The sequence below is a fragment of the Typha angustifolia genome, chromosome 15, assembly GCF_048772165.1.
Source record: "Typha angustifolia cultivar Huaian chromosome 15, ASM4877216v1, whole genome shotgun sequence".
Lineage (NCBI taxonomy): Eukaryota > Viridiplantae > Streptophyta > Magnoliopsida > Poales > Typhaceae > Typha > Typha angustifolia.
In genome coordinates, this window is record NC_133253.1 from 17,391,415 (window position 1) to 17,401,494 (window position 10,080).

Consider the following 10,080-nt stretch of genomic DNA (forward strand, 5'->3'; position numbering starts at 1 on the left):
CTGTAAATCAGATCCCGGAGAAGAGTTTGCTTCATTTTGTTTTACTAATGTCTATCAAGAAAATAAAATTTTAATATAATATATAATCAGAACAATATTACTTCTAAAGTAGAGCATAGAATAGTATATCAAATTCTGGAAAAAAGAGAGGAAAACAAATGAAACAGAATCAGGAAGCCACCCAAAAAAAATATGATTTACATGTTGGTTTTTCATTAGTTCGAGCTCAAATCTGAAAACAAAATTATTGATTTCTTGATAAATCAAGACTGCCAAAGAGGTATGCTAATGGACACAGAAACAAATGATATACATTGTAGTGCATGGATCACTCTCATGACTATTTATTCAATTCTTCCTCACATATGTCCCAATACATCTAGCTTAGAGGAACAACGATAAAAGGGATAGAAATTAAGAAGAAAACAAGCTTCAAAAGGTCACGAATCTGTACAATCTTAAATGGTTATGTTCTTGAAATATGTAAGGTACCTTGAAAATAAATCATCCGGACTTAAAATTGTAACTTGTAAGCTTTTCACAAGTTAGTGATGAATTTCTCTTCTGAGCATATTGAATGTCGCCTCATGCTCGTCTGTGGTTCCTCACATAGTCTTTCCTTACTTCCCAAAGCCGTTCAACGACTTCTTTCATGACAGGTCTGTCAGAACGAGTAGGTGCAGCGCATTGAAAAGCCAAACTGAAGATCTTGTTCAGTACATCCTCATGTACCACCTCCTGCAACATAGGATCCAATATGTCTCTCACCTTGCCTTCATTATATTTGGCAAAAGCCTGCAACAAATCAAAGCAAAGAGAAGGTTTCAAACTTTCAATAAGAAGTAAAAGAATGACCTGCTGTAGAAGTATAATTTTCAATTTTTGATGTCAATCAATTTGACGATTTTAACACAAAAATATGGTAATAATGATTTTTACCCATCGGACGGTGATCTTTTCATCGGGATGTCTCTTCAATTCTACTGGACGACGTGCGGACAGAATTTCTATGAGAAGAATACCAAATGAGAACACATCACTCTTGATAGTGAGATGATATGTCCTCAGGTACTCTGGGTCAACGTATCCGGCTGTACCTTTAACGTTAGTCTCTATATGAGTCTGGTCTGCTTCCATTGGACCAGTTCTAGCGAATCCAAAGTCGGCCACCTTGGCTCTGAAGCTCTCCGTCAGAAGAATGTTTGATGACTTCACGTCACGGTGGATTATAGGCTTCTCTGATAGTATAGAGAAGATGATAAATGAGCAGAATCAAATGTTGAGATGAATCAGTAGCAAATGTTGCAATATGGAAATAATTAGAACATGCTGTTTTGTCTTGAAGACTTGAAGTAACCTATAACTGGAATAGCTTGACATACACAAATTCTACAAGGGCATTCAGCCCCTTCCCGCAAATACACTTTCACCAAAAAGAATGTCTTTATAATTAGAGAAATCAAGTTGGGTTCCCTTGGACCTTTAAACTTAGCACCATTAAGGATGTCCTTTTATTAGAAGGTTCATACAGTCGAAGATATTTCTCGGGAAAACAAGGAAATTGTCAAAAAAACCTTTACAATATTATTCATGCCATCCTTAAACAGAGCTAAGGTTGGGCTGAATGGGTCATACAATACCAAGATTAACTATTGTATCTTCAAATGCATTAGCTAATGAAGTGCTTTATTGCAGAAGCTAAAATGATTGTGTGCATTATACCTCCTCAACAATGTCAAAAGTGCAATGTATTTATGAGACCAGAATGACTGATAAGTCTTAGAGACCTACCAGCAACGGTGTTTCTCGGGGATCTCTAAAACTCTTTCCTCGTTTACAAAAATGTTGCACCTTGGACTCTATGATAGGTCAAACTTTAAAGTGGACATCAAGAGGATACTGAAATTATTATCAGTAATATCTTCTGATGATTAATAGAAAGCATCTGATATTCTTTTGTGGACTCTACAAGTCTATGGATCTTTTGCTCCATGACTTAGGGAGGGTAAAGAACACAATAGAAAGGAAGCATGCAAAGACAGCCAATCATTTCCAATATTTTCCATAACTCACGACAGGGAAACCCACTCAAATTCTCAAGCATGAAAGATATTTGCTGCCCTCATTCTTATATAATACTAAACAAAGGAGCATCCTCAAGCAAAAACCATAGTGAAAAAGTAGGTGATCTGAGGTAATAGCTATTTTGTGGTGTATGTATATAGTGGAGTAAGTCATGTAAATGTGGAGGGAGAGAGGAGATACTTGCCTGATGAGATTCCCCTATGTCCAAGAGAAATCTTATCTTTGGATATTTTCAAACCCTAAGTTTGCAGCTACAAGTACATGGAACAAATACCCTTATACAAGGAACATCTAGAGATGAAAGCTATATTTAATTAATTGTAGGTTATCTTTGAATCTACCATACATGCAAGCTTAAGATATTTCAGACTCACCAGCATAAAGGTGGAGATAGGTCAATCCATGCGCAACATCAATGGCTATCCCTAGCCGTTGACTGAAGTCTAGTATCCTCCCACGCTGACCTGGCAAATGAATTGACTGATTTAATATTTCTCAATTAGATAGGTAAGGAAATAAATGAATTGCTTGTTAAATAGCTTACCATCTAAATGATCCCTAAGATTGCCATGTGGAACATACTCAGTAATAATAATGCTCTCATTTTGTGTATTAACATAACCAAGTAGTTGAACTAAATTCCTGTGCTCAATTTTGGTGAGCAGTGCAACTTCATTACTAAATTCAGCTCGTAGAGTGGCTAAATGTTCCTGTGCACAAGAAAAGATAAATGTAAACAGAGCCTGACTACATGCTCTCAGGAGGCATAGGCATACTTCCTTCCATGAGAAGGGGAAAATATCAGCATATGATTATTTATCAAGAAATGAACAATCAACATACATGAGTAGCATGACGAATGAAAATCTAGTGTAAAATTGCCATATAGTAGCTGATGTAACCCAAAGATCATAAAATGAACTAGCTTTTAGCAAAGAACAACTGACAGCACAAGTTTTGTATAGAGAATGGTTCAGATGGCAGGGAAATGCTATGATGATGGAAATTGCCATGCAATCAGATTCCTTTAATCGGAATGACGTTTCTATTTGCTGATACTCTTTGACACCTCTTAATTCCCATCTTTAATTTCCAAATGGAAGTTTTTGTTGTATTCAATTCTCATCATACCAACATATTTGTATGCTCACTTTTTGACTCATGAGCTCTTCAAATCTCCTGTACATGTTAATACATAAGTTTCCATTCTTCTGTCACTAATAGTGTGCTGTGCTACCATCTTGGATATGAAATAGCTACAGAGTTGTCATCTACTTCGTAAGACTGTATATTTTTTGTAAACATTTATAAGATAACTAACTCAAACAGTTAAAAAGAAGAAAAGAAAAGGGACAGATAGTTGAAAGAAGATTCGAGATCAGCTCATATAATTATTATTATTATTGGTCCATCCAATAATAACCAATATATCATGTATCATCTAAGAGAAAACCATAGTGTAGTTGGTTCTATCACTTAGTTTATGCAGGCTTCTTGAACTGCCTACTATGTTGCTCTTACACATATTCTTCGATATCTTTGTGGGATCATCATCTGCTCTCTTTTCATGCCACCGACTTCCATCTTAGCTTTGCGAGCTTATTCCAATGCAAACTATGCTGGTGACAAATTAGATCGAAAATCTACTATTGACTTCTACATTTTTCTAGGAGACTCCCTTATTTCCTTGCACAACAAAAAGCAGAATATGGTCTCTCTCTAATAGTGAGTTAGAGTATCGTGCTATGTGTACGGTGACCAAGGATATTATTTGGCTCCGTCGTCTCTTTAGTGATATGGGTGTTTCATTGCTCCTGCTAACTACACTTTATGTCGACAATAATTATGCTAAGAAGCTCGCTGAAAATTTAATTTTTTATAAGAGGACGAAGCATATTGAAGTCAATATATACTACACTCGCCAGGAGTACCGAATTGATATTATTTCTCTCCATCATCCCAGCACTAAGGAGCAGATTGTCGACTTCTTCATTAAGTCCCTTCCTCTTCTACGTTTTGAATATCTAGTTAGCAAACTCAATTTATAATCCACCTTGAGTTTGAGTATTTGAGTTATTTGATAATATTTTATTTACTTATTTAGATATATGGTGATTTTGTATAAATAGGGCTAATGCCCCCTTTATCATTTTATGAAATATATTAACCAAAATCCTCTCCTCTCCTTCCTCTCTTCTCTCAAAACTCATTATAGGTTTAGATCTTCTATTGTTACAGACTATAATATTATGTTTTTCTATGCTGAGCTTCTTGGTAGCCCACTAGAGTATAATTTTTTTATAAATAATGTTAAAGGACAAACATAAATCAGGTGAATCTCTGTCAAAGCTGGATGAAATATTTTATTACCTTCTTTGTTCTCTTAATAGCAACTATCGGACCACCATGTGGCAGCTCAGCCTTGTAGACGGTTCGAAAAACACCTTCACCTATAACTAATCCAGGTGAAAAATTATGAGTGATTTTAATAATCTGACTGATACTGAGTTGCAATGGTCCAATAGTACTGGGTTGTGGAGACAATGAAAATCGAGAAGGACTCGCAGGTACTCGAAGTGGAGTTCCAGGCATCCTATCAGAAGATGATCTTAGTTCAAAAGAATGCACTGCAACATCAAAAGCGACCTGTTAGAGAATTGAACACAAAAGGATACCCCTATAAATAGAAGCCAACATAGTAAAATGCACAAGTCTAGAACTTCCAGGTTGTGCACAAAAATACTTCGCTGCTCAAATCATAAGCATATACCATGGTCACTTGAGTTAAAAAAGTGAAGTATGAATTATAGGAATTACAATATTTAGCTGTACCTAAGAGAAGAACACTTTGATTTCTCATCTTACTATATTTGAGTTGTTGATCATCCTCTCATTTCCTTTCATCTATCAATGACAACAACCACTTCTTATTTGAAGAATTTCATAAAATGTAAGGGTACATATGGAGTCATCTAGGACTCATGTAGAAATCTATGCAAATGTACCCGGAAGTTATAAACTTTTATATTTTTATGCAGCTATTGATTTTAGAGAAAATATACAAATTAGAAACAGTGAGGAATATGTGCAAAAGCTGTGTGACTCTTTAGTTGCATATGCCATCAATGGATTGTTGTGTCCATCGGCATGGTCAGCATGGGTTGATACATATTGTGCAATGAATTATAGGCACGGAAAGTATTTTGATACTCCCTTACATCCATCTGCACTGATGTGTGCCAAGGAATTAAAGTATTGAACATATCTTATTTGAAACAAACTTAATTTTGGGTCTCTTTCATCCCTTTTGATATCTTTGTATTGTGGTACTTGATCTATATAGATCCATGAAAATTTGGTATGATGATATTAGATCCGATTGCATATATTACACTAATATCTTAAAACTTATTTTAAGGTCCTAGAAAGATTTAAAGATTAACTTCTATGTGGGTACTTGAAAATGATGTAGAACTTCAATATGTCCCTGAGAAAACTAGAGGATCCAGAACAAAGGAGGTGAAAACAACTTTCCCAGAGCATAAATTGCAGCCTCTGCTTCTTAATCCAATTAAAGTTATCCCTCATACAATGACTAATGAAATAATTTTACCTAATATCAATATAAGCTCCTCATGATATTCTGTCATCCCTAAAATATTTTTGAGATACTTTGATATCCTATCAATGAACTGATTACATACTTCCATTCTTTTACAGATTCATAACTACTCGACTTCTGAAACCCTAAACCATCATATTTCATCAAAAATTACAGACCACTTACCACTCATGCCAAAGATCATTCCAGCTTCTTTAAGGGCTCCTAATCAACTTAAGCAACTTATGAGTTATGACAAATGACAAAACTTAGGTATGCTTCAATCCTTTAGTCATTTACATTTATCTCAAGTTCATAGAATAATTAAAACCATGTGCTTAACTCCTTTGCCAGCATTGGTCTTCCAAAAGAAGCCGGCTTAACATCTAATGTTCTAATCAGATTTGGACTATAGAAGTCAAAAAGGACAAACATGAACTGCATTCCCTCTTCATTTGTCCATCAGCAATCATCACTACATCATCAGACAAAACCAGGCAAAATGCTATGAAATATAGACAACACATGATGATCTGAAAAATAAATGGTGCACTCATATCATAAGGCTGATCAGCATCACTACTTTCACAAGATGCAGATTTTGAGATTTCATTGAATAGGATTTGACTATATCTAAGTCTAGCATTCATCTTTCTGATTTGTAATAAGCAATTCATTACAATTCATTGACATATCTTATAAGCTGGCTTCTCTTTGATAATAATATGTTTAAGAGAGTTAATAGGAAAATTATACGAAAAAGACAGCACAATTATTTTGTCTAAGATCACATTTAAAGAGTATAATTAATAGACAGCCTGCTAGATGTTGAATACTTGCATGCATCAGCCTAAGAGCATCAGTAGAGCATAGTTGGAAGCTGGCACATTTCAGTATATTCACCATGTCAGCTGGCACGATAATGGATCTTTGAGACAGTTTTACCATGCTATGCATCATCTCCTGCACTAGATGCTTCCATCTCCTATATTTGAAGAAAAGAGTACTGATTCTAGAATCGAAATTCGGTACATAGGGGGATGGACCCTCTTTAGTACTAAAAACTCTATCATAGTACTGAGAAGACATAGGTAACTGGCTAAGATGGACTCACAAATAGGAATCTTCTTTGTCTATTTTTAAGTACTACAGCTGAGAGATAGATGACAGAAATTCGGTCAGTGGGTAGTGCTGATAAAAGAACAAAGATTACCAAGGGACATCAGATAAATTTTAAAACATAGAAACAGGTAAGACAATTCCAAACCAGGCTTAGTTATAATGTCTTTGGGAAGCAAATAGTGTTATTTCACTTGCTTGCATTTCCATCTCGAAGCAAATAGTGTTATTTCACTTACTTGCATTTCCATCTCTGGCTAGAACAGGATCCTCACTAATGTCCTTCCTTCTCGAACGAAAACAAGGACAAATTAGGCTGAAACACAGAAGAAACATTCCTGGTATAGCAAGCACAATGTGATCTGACTCCATACAAGAATTGTTCTCTTGCTTATTTTCCTTTGTCTGATTCCTTTTACTTGGCTCATTGGAGATGGCAGAACTATCTGATAGCCGAAGCAAAAGTTTTCTTCCTGACCTTTTAAGCAAGTCCACTGCAGCAGATCCAAATAAATTGAGCACTGATCATAGACCTCCTTCAAGAAAGATAGAGAAAAATACAGGCAAACTAGAAGCAGGAAGAGTGATTTTTTAAACAAAAAAATGAAGACATTCACATTCAATTAAATCAATTCAGAAAACATGTAATCAACCTGAAGAAGAGGCAAATCAGAGAAATGATTAGACAATGCGAGTGTTAATGTTTCTAGTATGTATTACATAGTAAGCAATTCTAATTTACTCATATGATTTTGTACAGCACCAAGAACATTATGGTCATCCTACTGATGAAGGTGATCTGTTATCTTTGGATCAATCTAATGTGTCATTAAAGGATCAAAGCAACCATGGATTTCTCAACAACAGATAGAACAGAGCATGTCATTTCATGATCACATAGGTAACACCAAAACACTTCCTAATTATCGTGGATTGCCCATACCGAGATTTACTGATTTATCATCCAAAGAACCATGCAGAGAATATTTTGGTGGATCACTCCCTTTGGTTTATACTAGGAATATTAGATTTTAAGTTCATGACTGTCATTTGACTGGCTTTCTGAAGTGCCAGCCAGTACTATGTATAATTCTGGATCATTCTGCTAGTGTTGTCACAATCTACATTTCTAACAGTAGACCTTGGACATAATCTGGATCTTCCAAAATAAGCTGACACAATCAACTTCTACTGCTTGTGCTTCAATGTCGTATTGTATCACCTAGCGGAACCACATCAGGTCTCCCTCTCTTGTTACTTTCAGATAGGTTACCTTTAGTGTGTGGCAATGTGCAATTATTGCCATTTTGTAATTCTGGATATGATGGAACTTTTATATAGATAACTAATTTGAAGCTTGAACAGTCACTATTTAGTCAGTAGCTCAAAATAACCTTGTGCAAATGGCTAGTTAGTCTTCTTTTAGTTATTCCCTTACAGAGACATATTACAAAGGAGATAGTCTGCACAGAGTTAAGAACACACTCCTAGCTTCTCACTTTGCTAGACAAGAACAAAGATGGCAAGGAGGCATGCGGCTACTCCTGACATTGTATTTATGATATTATGAAACTATATATGTTGCAAAATACAGTACATCAATCATGTGCTTATCTATTTACATTCCATAAAGAGAAAAGTGAATTGAGGATGTCACAATATCTGACCATAAGACTTGGCGATTGCATGCAACTGGTCATAGGCCAACTAATAAAGAAAACCTCTTTGACAATGAAGGTAAGGCAGAATATATCTTGACTCCTTAGACCTTGTTTTCACGGCAGTTATTGGCCTACTTGTCACCCAGCCAGTAAAACCAACAGATAGTATCTTTCTCTGGCCCTTCTTGGCAACCATTTAAGACCCTACTCAGTGCCTCTCAGCTATAAATTATCTAGAAGGGAAGAGCTTACCTAAGCAGAGATGGTAACCCTAGAATTTTAGTTATTTTCAAATGGAGATATGCCCATTGACAAGAGTTACAAATTTTTTTTTATATATACGTAAAATCAGCATGTTAGTATAGGACTTCAAATCTTTGATTAAAATTGCCGCCCTATACATCTTTTCATCATTACTCCGACATTAAGACATCACTTCGTAGTAACTGAGCTAAGTGCCACAAGTGAGCATGATAAGTGTTGATAACTAAAAAGGTATAGATGAGTATGTAGTAAATCATTCAAATCATAACAACATGAAAGAACTTACAGGGATACAAGTTTCAATCAACAAACTGACTCTAAAGCTGCTGTGAGAAAATACTAAAATCGTGTAGCAGTCAGACTTACCTGGAAAGTTAGTAGCTTTTAGATGCTTTTCCAGATCGCAGTAGTTCTCCTCAATCCTTTGCCATTCCTCACCGTGATGACTACAAGAAAAACACTCCTTGACGTACAACCCCAACAATTCACACATCAAACCGACATCTTCTACCCTCTTCTGGTCAACAAACAAATCATACCCATCTGAGGACTTCAAAAACCTAATCCGATCAAAGGGGCAATTCTCCGAACAGATTAAGGACGACCCATCAACCGAATACCCATGACCAAGTGACAGAACCAACAAACCCAGCAGATACGAGGCCATCATAGACGAATTAGCAACCGACAACATCTAAAATACTCCATGAGAGCCCAAAATTGAAGAAAGAAATCATATAGGGGAACAAAGATGTGATATTCACACAAAAAATGGAATTAGAGTGCCCAAAAGGTGATCATGGATGGTTGACTGCAGGGATAATGATGGGATTTCGTGGATCTCTATCCGATGTTGGAATAGTGGCGGCGGGTGAACGACGTTGACCATTGGGCGTGGGCTAATTGGAGGAGACTCTCAAAGACCGAGTTGCGGTCAGCGAGCGGCAGAACCACTAGTTTTCGACACGTCGAGTAATCGTGAGCAAGTCTCCAATGTTAGCGAGCGGCAGAACCATCTTTATGAGCAGGTGTTATCAGAAAGCAAATTTTAATCCCTTGACAATCGCCATAATGATCCGATCGCTGTTATCAGAAATACCATTTACCGCCTGGACAATCACCTTCCTCTTCGTTTTTTACAGAACAGTCTCCCACTATTACCCAGCTACTCAGCTAGCTTGAATAATCACCAAAAATTCTTTTTAGGAAATCTTAGTAAACCAACAACATTCTTCAGAGGACCCTTTGAGAAGCTCATCGGACAGTCCATCTGGATTGTAACATGCCAAGTTAGGTGTTAATCAAGATAAAAGAAGAGCACCATTCCACACTCATCACTAGGCTTATATT

At 36.3% G+C, this 10,080-nt stretch overlaps 1 protein-coding gene across 2 annotated transcripts; it reads right to left on the minus strand.

The window, feature by feature from the left end:
- Nucleotides 1-185: 185 nt before the first annotated feature.
- On the minus strand, nt 186-9,747 carry LOC140779426 (calmodulin-binding receptor-like cytoplasmic kinase 3). Of its 2 annotated transcripts, none has more exons than XM_073124486.1 (7): nt 9,097-9,747; nt 7,045-7,299; nt 4,456-4,712; nt 2,630-2,795; nt 2,460-2,549; nt 940-1,238; nt 186-795 (listed from the first exon to the last, which is right to left on the minus strand). In XM_073124486.1, the coding sequence occupies exons 1-7, from the start codon at nt 9,422-9,424 to the stop codon at nt 586-588; spliced, it is 1,605 nt and encodes a 534-aa protein (XP_072980587.1). In that variant the 5' UTR covers nt 9,425-9,747; the 3' UTR covers nt 186-585. The 2 variants fall into 2 exon arrangements, with proteins under 2 accessions (XP_072980587.1, XP_072980588.1); XM_073124487.1 differs by having other exon boundaries at nt 7,045-7,341; nt 9,097-9,236.
- Nucleotides 9,748-10,080: the final 333 nt, after the last annotated feature.